The sequence below is a fragment of the Haliotis cracherodii genome, unplaced genomic scaffold, assembly GCF_022045235.1.
Source record: "Haliotis cracherodii isolate W230 unplaced genomic scaffold, xgHalCrac1.p SCAF_10, whole genome shotgun sequence".
Classification (NCBI taxonomy): Eukaryota; Metazoa; Mollusca; class Gastropoda; order Lepetellida; family Haliotidae; genus Haliotis; species Haliotis cracherodii.
The window spans coordinates 15,913,076-15,930,046 of record NW_027266265.1 but is presented as its reverse complement, the minus strand read 5'-3'; the positions used below and the strand labels follow the sequence as shown (position 1 = coordinate 15,930,046).

The 16,971-nt window shown below is 38.5% G+C and overlaps 2 protein-coding genes across 2 annotated transcripts in view; one reads left to right on the top strand and one right to left on the bottom strand.

The window, feature by feature from the left end:
- The window catches only part of LOC139454112 (protein disulfide-isomerase TMX3-like), a 140,287-nt gene that overhangs the window by 37,490 nt on the left and 85,826 nt on the right, over nt 1-16,971 (top strand). The window lies entirely within an intron of this gene.
- LOC139454114 (techylectin-5B-like) overlaps nt 10,538-16,971 on the bottom strand; it is a 44,412-nt gene continuing 37,978 nt past the window's right edge. Inside the window, exon 2 of the mRNA XM_071235630.1 lies at nt 10,538-16,311. Within this exon, the coding sequence (XP_071091731.1) occupies nt 15,683-16,311 (629 nt within the window). The 3' untranslated portion in view covers nt 10,538-15,682. The remainder of the gene's footprint in view (nt 16,312-16,971) is intronic.

Below are 16,971 nucleotides of genomic sequence, written 5' to 3'. Positions count from 1 at the left end.
TGTCATTGAGTATTTTAACATTTTAGAACCCTGGCTTACACCCTTGATTCTCATTGAAATGTTTGGGCTTTGAATATTCAAATCCCACAAGTCTGAAAACTGGCATTCAGGTTAATGCATTGTTGTACCAACCAAAGAAAAAGGGAATTTAAAGTCACTGCATGTCCTGAAGCAGCTCTTGAATATGAAGAAAGCAGTAATTAGGTTTGTTTGTTTGTTGTTTAACACCACATTCAGCAATATTCCAGCTGTATGATGGTGGTTTGTAAATAATGGAGTCTGGACCAGACAATCCAGTGCTTGACATCATGAGCAGTAATCTATGCACTTGGGATACGATGACATGCATCAACCAAGTCAGCAAGCCTGGCCACCCAGTCTCTTCCGACAAGAAGACCAATTCTAACTGGATAGTCACAGGGCCAGTTATTCGGGGATGATAATGGATTGAGTAATGCCGATATTTTCCAAAGTAATTTGAACAACGCTAATTACATGTCTTAAAATATCATACTTTTAAGTCTACTGTAAATGAAATTGAATGAAAGATTTCACTCATATTTTTTTGGTAAATATTAAAGGGGCACTAATCTAAAGCAATTCCCCTGGACTGGTTGTTGCCTTTGTTATTGTTTTTTCCCAGTGAATACCCGGATGTATAGCAGAAATCTAGACTAGTTCGTGACCTCTGCTGCGCCATTCGTAAGCGCATAAGTCACTTTTATGGGTAGTAATAAGGGCGTATGGTCACATTGATCCACAAAATGAAATACTGTTTTCGAGATAATAAGGAAATGTATGTATATTTGTGGGTAGCATGGGTAATGGTGACGAAGTTTTGATAAGTCACTTGCTTGGTAATTTTGCGATTTTCGTTTACACTATTTTTGCTTGCAACACAATGTAAATATTTCACCTGAGCATTGCTTTTTTTTATAGTGCGTATATTTTTTTACAGTCAAAATGTGTAACATTTTAACATTTATTAAACGCCTCAATATTCAGTTATTTTACAAAGTGACTGAAAAACATTGCCATCTGTATTATTATGATAACGAATTCCAAACATTTTTATGTTTAATGTCATCACCAAGAGACTGAAAATGTTACGTTGAAAAGTACATTTCTATGTTGTTTGGCTTCTAATCCTACATAATAATCTGTTGTGGTGTTTTTAGGCCCTTTTGATCATCTTAATCAATTTTAGTCAATCTTGACAGATTATTCAGTTAAAATGACTGAAATATTTACACATTTTATAAATTGCCAGTGAGAATCACATTTTACAAAGTGACGGTAATATATACACGCTTACAAAGGAAAAGACTTGTGAAAACAACGTCTATCGCACATTGAAGAATTTCCCAACCAAGACGTAGAGGAACAAGAACGAATCGGTTCAATGCTACAGCAAATGAAGGAAAACAAAATGCAAATACCATAATTACAACCTACCAAATGTATGTGTATAAATTTTTGGCAGCTTCCTTGTTCGAGGAATGTATCCGTGAATATCCACACAAAGGAATACTATCCCACTTGTCTGCAGCTGTACAAAGAAACTTATTCAATGTCACGTCTCTGTGTAACAATCAAATATTTTATAAGATATATGTTGTTTCGGGATATTATAACCCATGTTCGTTTCTCAACTGATCACTTAGATCGTTTCAGTTGTTTCACATAGGTGTCAAGTCTCAAGGGTCGGCAGATAAAGCCCACGTGACAACTATTTTCATAACGTCCACGGTTCCTAAAAAATCCATTGAGTGATAGATAAATATGAGCAATCAATCAACGTATTATCAGTTAACCCTTTGAACAAAGTATGTTGTTTTTACATCGGCACTTCACGCCATGATATGAGTGTATTCCCTTTGTTTTAGTAAACCTAGACATGTAAACACTCACTCTTGACATATCCACTGTGCAAGATAAAAGTGATTAATCAATCAACGTATTTTCTGTTAATCCTTTGATGACTAGGAATGATCCGTCGATTTACAAAAAAAGTAAATCAACTGATCATTCACCTCTTGCTGGGCTGCCACGTGCATATTACATAACACACATTTCACTTCACTTCAAACCTGGATTTAGATTGAATAATTACCCCAGACAAAATAAATGCCAAATGGGAACCTTTATCAGGTAAACTAAGTGGTGCTCCCACTAATTGTACCTGTAATAAATTCATTAACTGAGCATCAAGTGAATGACGACAAATACACAAGTGTAGGGTTATACCAGAAAACGTGGATGACAACAAGGGAGTAGTAATCGTATTATCGACGCAATCCGAAATCCGAAAATGCTTTAACTGCATGGATACTTTTTTATTATTGTTAAACTATAACCATCTGGGGTATTTCCAAATGACGACATCAGATGAGCTCTGTCGTTCTTTTTGTCTGTTTATTTAGGCTGAAGAAATTAATTAGCATGCGCCCTTTGTCGAAATCTTTGTAGTTCACTGTTAACCAACCAGTGTTCAAAAATGCGTAAAACAAATATTGCCTCCAGCTTCAAGTTTATTTAGCTGTCCTTGCAGACAGTAGCCCAGTCTCTGGTCACGCTCAGTTGCGTTTTGTATCATCCGGGTACTCACGGGGAAAAAACAATAACAAAAGCAACAACCAGTCCGGGGAATGGGGTTAGATCAGTGCCCCTTTAATAACGTGATGATGAATGGATAATGAATAACATGTCAAATATGTTTGCTCTTTTTATTTTAAATGTGATAACTCAAAATGAATCTCAAGGACTTTGAACCAAGTTTCACTATATTCAAGCAATTGAGATTATTTAAGATTCACAAGTGCCAAAATAATAACTGTTTCAATATGTGCATTGTCTAAAAACATCCGAATTATGAAATAGTGAGTGAGTGAGTTGGGTTTAACAGTATTCCAGTTATATCACTATTATTAATGTGGGAGGAAAGCCTGAAGTGATGCAGGTCTCAGACGCTAACCACCTAGGTGAAACCACGAGCACAGGTATAGTGCTGACAAACCTAGAAACATAATCGGGGCAAACCGGGATTCAAACCCACAATCATAGGTTTCTGGCGTGACCAAGGGATGTAACTCTGTACAACCAATTGCGGCACTTGTTGTTGAACTTGCGTTGTTACCCTGCATGGTGCTTGGCATGAAGGGGCTAAAACTAGGACTGGTTGGCTCGGAGTCAGTATGCTGTGTCTGATTGGGCACACACACACACACACGCGCGCACATACCCGCACACACGCACACACACACGCATGCACGCACGCACGCACAGACACACACAGACACACACAGACAGACACACACACACACACACACACGTGCATGTACTTAGCTATATAAGTGCAACAGTCTTGAACATGACTTTAAACCCCATTTTGCCTCACTACAAATGTGAAAAAAGTAAATAAAACGTGTTTATAATTGTGTTCAAAGTTGCGTGGATCGATGCTCATGACATCAATCACTGGATTGTCTGGTCCAGACTCGATTATTTACATACCCACGTCATATAGCAGGAATATTGCTTAAGCAACAAACCAACCAACCTCATTGATGCTACAGCTTCTAAATGCTTGAAGATGTTACAGCATGTATAGTGGGCTGGATGAAGAGGATAACCTGAACTTGTCTGCGGGAGTGCAGGGAGTGCGGAGTGTGTGTGCAGGGAGGGACCAGTCAGTGTGATGCAACAAGGGCGGAATGACACAGACGTATGTTTGTCAAGCTTTACCCAATTCTTGCATATTTCATGCAGTGCATCATCCCCTGCATGCTGTTACTCATATTTAACCAAATAAGTGTGTGTACCCAACTCGCACAAGTGACTGCAACGGTAAAGAGAAGTGACTGTCATTTGGCGGCAGATACATTAATAATGACATAAACATTGATGAAAGCAGTGTTGATGACCGTGATCCTACGAGACAATAAATAACAATGAAGATGTTGATAACAACAGGGAAGATGAAGTGAATTAGTTTTGCAAAATAAAAATGATAAACAATATAGACAATGAATATTAAAAATGATATTGAAAAAGATGATATAGACGATTGAAACAATGAAAAATGGACAAATGACATAGACATGTATGATGATGATGATGATGATGATGATGATGATTTTCAACTCTGACATCCTGCTAACAACAATGGCTGCGCCTCACAAACCCAATCTTGCACAATACCAGTGTGAAATTAGATTAAAAAGACCTCCTTGGAAGATGAGCTGGACGACCCTAGTGAGCAGCCACCCTCCTTGAAGGGAGATGTTCTTTGTGTAAATACCAGAAACATTTTTCACTTTTTTCTCGGTGAAGAAGGTGATCACAGGCTTTGTGTAAAGACATGGACATTCTTGGGTCAAGGAAATGTGCATGTAGCGAGAGTGTGTGCAGGAATAAACTGTAACTTGGTAGCTTACTGTTGCAACTGCGGCGCTCAGTCTACCTGATTCCACATGTTACAGGGTCGTCTGCTGACCTACCGTCCTCACTCAGTAGAAATATTTTGTCCTCTGGTTTTCAGAAACAAAATAAATCATTCACTGGACAAACTGGATGATCTGAAAATTTTTGTCTTGTGTGAGATAAACAAAATTGTTTCACTTCCTAAGTTTTGGAGTAAAAATGTATGTCTTGAATGCTGACTGAAAACATATTCTCTCAAATCCCACCCATGCAACCGCCAACCTCCTTGAGATGCCCACTTACCCCACCTCAAATTCTGACATATTGAATGGTTGGTATCTTTCATGGGTTGCATTTTTTTGTCCAAAACTATAGGATGGTTTGTCATAAATATAATTAGCATTTCTTTTCAGAAAAAATATTTATTAAATGATCTCTTAAAAGTAGGGTTTTAGGAGTGAAATAGTAACAAAAAAATGTAAAAAAGTTAATTCCTTAATCTGAGGTTAGAAACTCACCAAGAAGGATAAAAAGACTGCTCAAAATTAAACTTTTATTCCACATTTGAGATACTTTGGAAAAAGCATATCCGTATATATATGAAGAAATTACAAAAGAAATCAGACTACAACTATCACAAATGTTGAATCACTTTGCAAATTTCAGAAATCATTTTTTCTCCCAGGTGAGCTATAACAAACATTTTTTAACCGACCCATATATCCCAGCCTACAATCAACTACCTACAATGTAAGAGAAAATATAATATAATATTATGTAATATAAGTTTATTAGATGTTATACGGTGTGCAGAAAATGTGCACCTCACAGAACAATTAGCTCACACCTTTAGGGCATTGACATTTAAATCTGAGGAAGTCCGCTGCCCAACGAGCCCAACACAGCTGCACTTGGTGCAATACTGCATCCTCCTCCGCACCAGCCTGTGTTATATAAGTGTAAATTTAGGGGCTCAGTGTCATCACTGTGTAGTTGTATGTGTCTATTGCAGCACTGTGGTAGGAGAGGCCGCTCTGACATGCCTCTCTGTCTACTGTCTATGTCTACTGTGAAATGTGGTCAATCTGGTTTTTTGCACCCAACACCATCCTTTCTCTCTCACCGATGTTCATGAGGTGTGAAACCACTCTATCATCTGTCGCTGATCCTGTTGATAATGTGTTCTTAAGATGCAAACATACAGTGAATAAAATATTTAGGGTAGTGAATGTCATGAACTGATCTTGACATATTCCTGGAGTGTTTTATCACTGGCAGTGTTGCAGAAGTTGAGAATCTGGGATCAGGTCAAATGGCCGTTTGGTAGGTTTGGTTAATTAATGCAAAACCCTAGTCTTTATCTTCTATCTCAATATTTTGGATGGATATCAATCTAGCAGTTGATAATGACTATTAAGACATGAATAGTCTGTGTTTCATACCAACCCCCGTCGTGGACAGGTGGATAGACTGTCTCCCTGGAGAGGGGAAAATCAGTGGTTGGATCCCAGGCAACATCATACCAAAACATGTTTAATGCGCTTGGCATTTAAAGGGCTAAAACAATTGACTGGTCAGCTCTGAGTCAGTCTACTGTGGAGTATTTATGTTAAACTACATAACTACATGGGGTAGCACTATAAAACTGACATTTGTCTGGACTAGTACAAGCAGCCACACCCACACCCACTCACCCTACCACACTTACACCCGCAAACCCTCCCCGGGACATTCACCTCACCTCACCTCACCTCACCTCACCTCACCTCACCTCACCTCACCTCACCTCATCCATGTGTCTACCTGAAGGGTGAAGAATGTCCCTTGTAGTTTTAGGTGACATGTTTATTCTGTCATCAAATTGTGTTTCTTTTGAGACCATTCTCAGTATGACCAATTATGTTGTAAACAGTGTCTCAATTGAATCAGTTTGCCCAATAGCATGGTTGAAATGTTCGTTTTCTTCTCATGTGGCCGATTTAACAAGGGCTTCTGATGGATCAGGTTACACACTTGGATCTGGATTAGAGAGTGACCGTAACATGATGAATTGATGTTTTGTGTTCCGGATGAAGTCTAGAATCTGGAGTGTACCAAGTGATACAGATAATTGGATGATAAGTTAATCTAAAAATATTGCAACCATGAAATAGCCTTGTGTAGAAATCTGAACCAGAAAAGATCCAGTTCTGACAGATTTCACTGTATCATTAGGCCACAATTTGTTTTCTGATAGATTTATTTATTTGCGTAACAAGTCACTTGGGTCGGTTGAATTTTGTTGTCATTGTCCAGCTCAATATTCTTTTATTCTATTTAGTTGAAAATTGTTTTGGTTTTTCAGCATATGGGAAACTGTAAATGCCGCCCCTATTAAAAGTGCAGGATGGACTGTAGTATATATACGATGGGTTTACATGTGTCCATGTGTAGAGGAAGTACACAGGAGCTCAATGGGCTTGTACACCATGGGCTCTGTGTTCACTCACCTTGTGAAGTTCCATGTTCCAATCCCTATGTACAAGTTGTGTGAAACCAGTAAACACATTAATGTACCATATTCGACGTAATAAGCGCCCAGGGTGCTTCCAAATTTAGAAATAAGGGGCTCTTATTAGAATATAATTTTGGTGAAAGAGTTGAAAGATCGTAAATTTTCTTGTTAATGCTGACAGCCTTCAATGATACAAATGAAAAGTCTGTGTGTACTATACATGACTGATATATTTTTCCAGAATTTAATTGCACGTAGGGGGCATGGGTGGCCCAGTTGTCTTAGGCGCTGCAATTCGCTGTGCAGAGTTGCGTCCCTTGGGCACACCAGAAACCTATGATTGTGGGTTCCAAATCCCGGTTCACCCCGATTATGTTTCTAGGTTTGTCAGCACCATGCCCGTGCTCGTGTGTTTCACCAAAGTGGTAAACATCTGAGACCTGCATCACTTCGGGCATTCCTCCCACATTAAGCTAAAACGTTGTGATGTAACTGGAATACTGTTAAAAACAGTGTTAAACCCAACTCACTCACTCACTCACTCACTCACTAATTGGCCGTAATTAAGGGTGCATATAACACATAAGTGGGTATTATACACGAATAAATAAGTCTTGTGTACATAGATCAATCAGAAGGGTGCTAATTGGGATTGTTCACTAGCCAATATATTGGCAAATATCGCTGTGGGCACTAATTAGGGCGGGGCGCTTATTACGTGAAATACGGTAATAGAATAAAACTCCACTCCCTCATCTACTCACTGTTGAAATAAATACAAAGCGACACAGCTGGGACCTTCGTAACTCCCACACTTGAACATAAATTAACATACATATGGGATTTCACGCTCAGTAATAATATTTGGGGTCCAAGTCATGAATGTAGGGGTTCCACACGGGTGACGTGCATCGCCTCATTTAAAACATTTTCACTGATGTAATATCATTGCACATGCTTGGAGGCCTTCAGCCCATTAGAGATGGAGTTTTTCAATGTTGGACCTTTGTGTGTATTTCTTACCAGAATAAGCATGTCAGTCATATGTAACATGCAAAAAGACAATATTTGGCATCCAGTAAAACCCTGTAAAAATGCATGAAATGTAAACGAATTTTATCTTGAAACTGAAAAAATTATTATCTGTAGATTTTGTTCACATAGCTTCACTCCTGCAATGCATACTTAATGATTCAACATTCAGAAATATGCAAGTATGCTGCCTCTTGCAGCACACCATTTAATGATGCATTCAATACATGCTCCGCAACCTCATTGCTTGCTCAGCAACCTATTTACTTGGTGAACAACCACATTACTTGCATAGCAACCTCATTACTTGCTCAACAACCTCATTACTTGTAAAACAACCTCATTACTTGCACAGCAACCTCAATACTTGCATAGCAACCTCATTACTTGCTGAACAACCTCATTACTTGCTCAGCAACCTCATTGCTTGTTGAACAACCTCATTACTTGCACAGCAACCTCAATACCTGCTGAACAACCTCATTACTTGCATATCAACCTCATTACTTGCTCAGCAACCTCATTACTTGCTCAGCAACCTCATTACTTGCACAGCAACCTCAATACTTGCATAGCAACCTCATTACTTGCTGAACAACCTCATTACTTGCATAGCAACCTCATTACTTGCTCAGCAACCTCATTACTTGCTCAGCAACCTCATTGCTTGCTGAACAACCTCATTACTTGAACAGCAACCTCATTACTTGCTGGACAACCTCATTACTTGCGCCTCATGGCGATGTCTTGTCCAGGGTGTTGGTCACAGTTCAAAATCAGTTACATTAGAAACTGTAAGATGGACATAGGGATTATATATAGTGGAGTCTTTATGTGAAGCTTCACTTGTTCTGCACATTGCAGCCATTGTGGGAACACCATGCTTTCAGTGTTTATGTGTCACTTACTGATACGTGTGGCTTGCTTGTGTTTTTGTGAGCATGGCATCATCTTATGTATGGTGCAGGTGTGATGCTGTAATATTTGGGTGCAAAGGCTTCAGATGTTGCTGCTTTTAATCATTTTACCCTGCTAGTGACTTAGGACATTTTGCTCTTCTGTTGCTTTCCACACACAAAATGTCAATTGAAAGTGGTTGAGGGCTGTAATTAATGAACTGGTCCCCCACAAGATGGCATGGCAAGAATGGACTTGATCAGAATAACAAATATAAAATGTCTTCTCTCTGACATGCAAGAAATGATAAGCAAATCAATTAATTTGTTGTTTGGTTGATATATTTATGTGCTTCTTAAGAATATAATCTCCTATTTGATTGGACATGGCAATGGGGTAGTTCATGTAATATCACCGGAGAGTTGTAAATATCCCACTTGAAACTAACATGCTCGGTCTTCACAATAGTCTGTCTTTTTAATTGCATCCTCCTCATAACTCAAAGCGAGGATCTCGGAATGTTGTGTCAAATAGAGGTATATACATTTCGCACATAGTGGCATTTATTGTGATAAGATTAATTGATAAGTTCATCCTGCGTCCCCTAAATAAGCAGCTACAATTACTTAAGAGCTCTAAAAGTTTTAAAAAATTACTCCATTGAATAGCTATGGAGATTAGTTGGATCATGTTCTTATAGTTTATATTTGGGTGAGGTGAGGTGAGGATTTACGTCATGTTCAAGATTTTTGCACTTATAGGGTGACATTCATTCATGCATGTGCGTGTGGCTATCTGAACTGGTCCCGACTTATGCTGGTTTGATAGCCCATTAAGATACCATAGTGTAACACGGATACCCCAGTAAGACACAGTATACTGACTCCGAGCTGACCAGTCCTTGTTTTAGCCCTTGTAATGCAGCCGGGGATTGAACCACCAACCCTCCACTCTCCGGGCAGACACTCTATCCACTAGACCACGGAGGCCATCTATATTTGTGTGAATATGGATCTCATTACAGAGGTGGCAATATTTCTTAAAGAATTAGTTTACAGATCAGAAAAGTAACCTAGACTGTCAACCAAAGTATATGGACATTATATAATAACCTACAAGACCAAAGGGACTGGCTTCACAAACCTGTTGGAAAACAGAAGAAAATATGATAGTCTTATATGACTATTTGCTCCTTACCTGCTAAAAAGGCCCTTTTCACAAGATTTTCCTTTTCTTTAACATTTTTTCTCAAAAGTCATACAACTGGATTGTTTTAGATTTTCGCGGTAAAAACCCTGTTCACCAACAAATAGAGATACTCATCGACATTAAATTCACTCAACCATGCTTCATGTTCAACCAACTTCTAGATGCCTATGAAAGAGTGAGTGAGTTGGGTTTAACACTGCTTTTAACAGTTATGTCACGGTGTGTCAGCTTAATGTTGGCGGAGGGCCAGAAGTGATGCATTTGCCACTTTGGTAAAACCAACAAGACAGGTATGGTATGGTGCTGAAATGTTCAGGACAAACCATGATTCAAAACCACGATCAAAGGTTCCTGGCATATGGGACCCTTCAGAGTTTAGACGACTGAGCCACCCATGTCTCCATCTATGAAAGACTTAAGTGGAACTAAGTGGTTAAAATGACAAAACATTGTTGTTGAATAAAACAAAGCAGAAGCGTTTGGTAGATTTTATTAACTACAAAATACCTACATTCCTACATAACTTGAACAGTGGAGGACCTTCCAGCGAGGTCATTCTCAAACAAATAGCACCAGATATATACATACGTGAGTTAGAAATCCTTGTCATAGCACCTGTAAGTTTCAATAATTTGTTTGTAAATGCAAAGTTTTAGTATTGTCAGAACACAAACTGCGAACAAATGTTAAATAAATTTTTATCTTGTCAACAGTAAAACAACATGTTTATGATAAGAAATCTGAAAATGAAAAAACAATCTATGAATGAACTGACATATTTTACACTGTGAGTTGATATGATTCTTAAATGTGAAATGGTTCGTACATTTGAAAGAATATAAATAATCATAACCGTGTCATGATAATTTATCAAGGAGGTCTTAACCTTTCAAATCAAATTAATTTTTAAGTTTCAAAAAATTGGAAATGTACTGTTTAATTACTCCGTTTGAGATTTACTAGTAAAAGCATATTTTGGAAATCTAAATATATATATTCATGACAACTACAAGTAATGGTCCATTCTCAAGAGTCACTCTTTGGTTACAGTAGTGGTAGCATCCTATTAAAGCCATGTTATACTGGATCCATGTTGCAGTATCAGGAAAAGGAGTACAGCATTAGTTTATTGGTTGTCAGCCACTGATTGGTATAACACACAAAAATGTTCCTCATTCAAACCTATACATTCCATCAAAACAATGATGTTTTACCTTACCTGACGCTACACAGTGCTACACAATGCTATAGGTGTAGCGTCAGGTAAGTATAAAAACATTGCATTTAATCAGAAATGCTCATTTTGATGCACAGTTTTTGTAATTGAATTTACCAAGTGAAAATAAATTAAGGTGGAAGAAATTAAAGTTTATCTCAGAGCTGACTTAGAAAAACAAATATATTTCTGAGAATTTGAAATCCAAGTTGAATGAGTACACTATTTCCTGGGAAGGTACTGACCTGAGTGTAAGGTGGTAGAAACTAGCTATGTTAACTAGCTACATATATGTATACTGGCAAGTATTTATCAATCCTATCAATCGTCCAATAGGAGAAAGTCAGGAGTTGCATACTCTTCTTTGGAGAGATCAGGTCCTCATTTCATAAAGCCATGTTGGTGCCATATTTGTCGTGACTCCCTTATGTTTAAGAGACTAAAGACCATCTTAACACTAAGATCCTTTTGTGGAAATGAGGCCCTGGTCCTGTTCCACAGAGCAGTCTTAGTACTATGTCTGTCTTAAGTCTAGGTTAAAGAATGGGAGTTCTGATCACCTTAGCACTAAGATCGCTTTTTGGATCAGGCCTCAGGTCCCTGTAACACAAACAGTTCATCCTGCTGTGACTATTATCTAGTCTATTGTATGTCTACCAGAAGTCTTTTGTGTGTCTACCAGAGGTCTATTGTGTGTCTACCATAGGTCTATTGAAAGTCTGAGTACAGGAGTTGCAGTAGCCTAAGCAGTGATTTGTTTCTACACAGTCTACTTGCTCATTGATCTTAGCACTATGACTTATGACAGTCATAGTGCTAAGATTGCTAAGATTTGAAGTGAGCCAAAGCTGAACAGGACTAGGTATGTTTACTACCTGCTCCATGGATGATCAGTTGATACACTGACTCCATTTGATATGTGAGTCATATTCACACAGCCATCAGAGTGCTTTGACTAATGCTCAGACCACCTTGTGAACCATTAAAGTGGCTGTATACATGAGAGTATTGGATATAAATGGGACATCTCCATGACAAATATCTGATCTAATGCCGTGCATGTAGCACATGTCAATCAGAGGGACAAGAAAGCTTACTTTTCTTCTCACTCAGTTGAAAATATTATCTGTGATTTGTCTTCATGGGAAGTCGGGATCTTACTAGAATTCTGACCTTGGGTTTGTAAAATATACTGACAATAGCTAACTCCTTATTCCTCAATGGAAAAAAATAATGTCTTTGATTATAGGATGATTATAAGTAGAGATTCTGTTTTGAAGTTTCACATCTTTGTTTTAAAATCTGTATTATACACTTAAAATACATGTATTATCTGCTTCACAATGAGCTGTAGCTCTCCTATTGAGAGCTGCATTGAAAAGTGAACATTCTTCATACAATGCTACATTGAGAATGTCTGATGTCATCCCTTAATGACACTTAATCATCACCTGACTTGGACCATATGGGTAATATATTCACATATGCTACAATTTTTATATCTAAAATATAGTCTCTTGTATGTATGCAGGTTATAGAAAGTCTGTGTGCTCCAACCACAGACCTTGCCTCTGTACACAGACGATTACACAGGGAAACAAGCCAACCAGTAAACAGACATCTGTTATATCACAGCTGAAGCATTCACTTCAAGTATGCTTCTTAAAATGCAATAATATGCCTTCAATATGGCCCTGGGCCCTGTTTCACAAATCAATCTTAGCACAAAGATGATCTTGACTTGTATACTTTGACATTACTTTACTAATCGTAGTGCTAAGATTGCTTTGTTGAACAGGAAACAGTCTATGAAACTGGAACTCAAAAACCAAGCTTTGAGCAAATAGTAATACGATGTAAGCAATATGTTACCTCTCCAATACTCATAAAATAAAGCGCCTACTTACAGCAAGTCTAGCTATGTACTGGTGCTAGGAAACATGGAGAGAAGAGAGGATCCCTATGGGAGATTCAGCTGGGACCTGTGGATGGGGAAGGCTGCTTGTGTGACACTGAGTACTGAATATGTAAACAACTGATTGATTTTTCTTTCAGTCTTGTTTGTTAGACCACTATTTTTTTGTTTCATTGAAAAATCATGAACAAATAAAAAAATAACATTTTAGAAAATTGTTTTTTTTCTTCAAATACTTATCTGAATCTGTTTCCATGTGTGCAGTGTTAGATAAATTTGTTTTGTCGATTAACACATTGCATCCTATTGTCTTGCAGTTTAACCTGTTTTATGTGCAATATTTTTTGGGTGGAAGTTTGCATCAATTGAATTAAAAAACCTTATCCTTAATAAAATGTAAAAGGGTCAATGATACTTAGGTTATTCATCCAGTCTTGCCAGAATCAGGTTTGTTTCAACAAGAGAGTGACAAACCTTCATAGTTGTTCCCATGAACGTGTACATGTAACTAAATGCGATAAGACAAAAGCCAATTCCTCTGTACACTTTTTGTGAGATCTCTTATCTTTCAAAGTTATCAGCCAACCATTTTCAGAAGTCTGGCAAGTTAAAAAAACTCAAACATCCTGTCTCTCTTATTTGAATGCTGTGGGACCTGGGTGTTTGTTAGCTCTCATCAGTGAGATGAACCGTGTGTGTTATTTTTTGTTCTCTCCATCTTTCTTGCACCATGCATCGTTATAATTGTTATACGTCTTGTAGCATCAAAACATGTTTGTACTCTCCTGGTCACCGGTAGAGAATTGAAGGTGGAAACAAATATAAAACTTCATTGCATAAAACTGACCCTTGCATGATCTTTGACAAAAGTCATAATGATCACAGACATAGGTAAGTATAAGGGAACTTCAGGCATACCACTGAGAGACCAAACCATTTTATCTTTACAGGGGTCTGGGATATTTATGGAAACAAACCTAGATAGAGAAATGAATTGCTCAATAAAGGAAGGAATTAATTTTGTAAGATGGATGCCTCCAAATATTAAAATAATAATTGAAGCAATGAAAATAATTATCTTTTACTCTGATATGATACCTCTGTGTGTGAAGATTTGACCTCCCATGGGAACTTCAGGTGAACTTTCTCATCAGCCAATCAGCATTGAAGCTTCTACCTTCTCGGTACAAGAAAACAAAGGATTCCGAGCCGCATATCTTTTTTTCTGTATCTAAAAAACTGAACATTAATGTGCATGTTCTTGTGGAGAGTTTCAACACCCTGTCGTTTCTAACTGATATTGACTCAACTCTCAAAAAGGGTGTACTGTCAAAGGTTAGTCTGTGTTCTGTGTATGTTTTCTAATGTTAAGATATATATTTCCAAAATTGACTTGGTAAAGAAGTGGAGCCAATTAATTTTAGGATGCTGACTTCTGATTGTCTCAAGAAATCCCAGATTTCTTTTTTATTGAGATGTCAATGTTTACAAAGGGTTAACCTGATGTGATTACCTATGGAGGATTCACACAGAGTGTTATCGTAACAGAGTTAAAGTTCTTATTTTAATGAGATTGTGCAAGATGGTTATCATGCACAATCTTCATGCATGCTGGGCTCCGTTCCACAAACAATCTTAGCGCTAAGATGATTGTAACAGGCATACGATAAGATTGCTTTGTGGGACAGGACACTGGACTGTTGTTCCCTGACACCTCTGGTGTAGGTAAAAGTAATGAAGGCCAGTGTTCCTGATGAATGCTACCATGAGAAGTAGAGAGTCAGCACCATAGGAGTTTCTTTCGCCTGAGATTGATGAAACATTAGCTTGGATCGTGAATGTATTACCACTTTTCCAAGAGTTGCAGCAGCTGGATACAGCAGCCATAACTTGTAGAATACCACGTGAGAAGGGATGTATCAATGTTGCTTGAGTTCTTGTTTGGACAGATTCATGTCCATGAAGTCTTTGTCTTTGCTGGTTTTTGCTGGAGTTTGTGGTTGAGTAGACAGTCATTGAGTTTGCTGTTGAGTAGATAGTATTTGAAGGATCAGAGTGGTAGAGAAACCCGAGTGTTTTAGTCACAGTAGTGATATCCGCATCTTGGTTAGAACAAGTCTGTGGACTGTTGGACTCCAGAAGAGGATGTTTCAGATTCCAGTTCCATGTTGGAAATGGAGCTGTCCAATTGTCAGACTTTGGAGATCACTGCCTTGATGGAGTGAAATCTGAACTCCACAGTGTTGAGAAGGATGACAGTGACCTTCAGCTGAAGGTCAACTCAATATTGGGTGAGTCTTCATCTCAGACCAAGCGAGCAAAGGATGACAGTGACCTTGAACTAAAGGTCATCTCATTCTGTAAGGCAGATCTTCATCTCAGTCTAAGCAAGTGAAGGATGACAGCGGCCTTGAGTCAAAGGTCAACTCAATCTGTTGGCCAAACATCACAGTTCGAGCAAGCAAAGGCTGACAGTGACCGTGACCCAAATATCAACTCAGTCTGAAGGGCGAATCTTCATCTCAGTCCGAGCGAGCTGTTCCCGTTTCCAGTGGTTCCATGCCATGCCCCGCCATGGCACATTCGACTGATTATGGTGGGGTCCGTTAAGAAGGGCAAACCAGCAGTTATTGTACCACCATCCCCCTTCCCACTCACGGGCACAGTGAGCTTCATGACGAGCGTCATTGTCCTGATCATATGTACTGAACATCATGCGATTATGGCGGTACAGACTGTCTTTAACACTGCCGGCGTGATTATGAATATGAAGCCGATACTTGTCCCTCTCACCATCGATTTTGAAAGTGCGATAGATGGCATACACACGGTTTCCTTCGAAGTCCCACAAGTCAACTCTGAGTTCGTAATGGTCTTGGTTGGAGATGAGAAAGAGGTTGTCATTGCCCATCCAGTGTTCCTGAGAAACATCTCCGAAGCCTTGCTTGTACTGCTGCCAGTTGCGGTTGAAGGAGGTGCTGCCATCTTTGCGGCGCTGTATGACGAGCCAGCCACCAGGGGGCGTGTCCATATCACACCAGACTGGTACCGGACACGCTGCACAGGTTGGCTTGATGTAGTACACACCACTCTTCTTGATACCCTGAGCGTACACAGTGGCACAGTCTGAAAATAGATAAACATGTCATTAGTTTTTAATTTGCTTCATATAATTCTGTTGAAAATGTACCTTCTGATTTTGATATTTTCAAATTTTCTAAACATATGGGCTGGTATGGGTTGTATTTTTGTTGAAATACAGCGATATTTACAGAGTGATAGTTCATATCAATCAATTAGAATATGGATATATTATTTGACCTCAGTATGTATTTTGGCCTTATGGGTGGGATGTTGTGGTTCTACAGTAATTATTAACATTTCTTCTTCGTTGTCAACAATAAAATATATTTCCTCAAAGGCGATTGTTATATTTGTTTGGTTTACGGATCTGCTGACATGAAAAAAAAGTTAGAAACATTGTAGACTGATAAGAGTTATTACCTTAAAGGCTTTTGATATGACATATCTGGTTGCGGTGTTGTTAGGTGGGAAAATATTCATTTGAAGATAATTTTTAGTGTATTCTTTTTCCGTCCACGAACATTGGCAGATGAAAACAAAATTCTGCAAAACGACATTGATGGGCAAAAGATCAGACTGTCTGATTAGTGCCCCATGTGAAACCAGACACAGAGGATTAATGGTAGCAGATAGAGGCTGTCCTTGTCTTAATTCTGGAGATCAACCCATCTTTAACAATATATTATCATGTACTTGTAAATT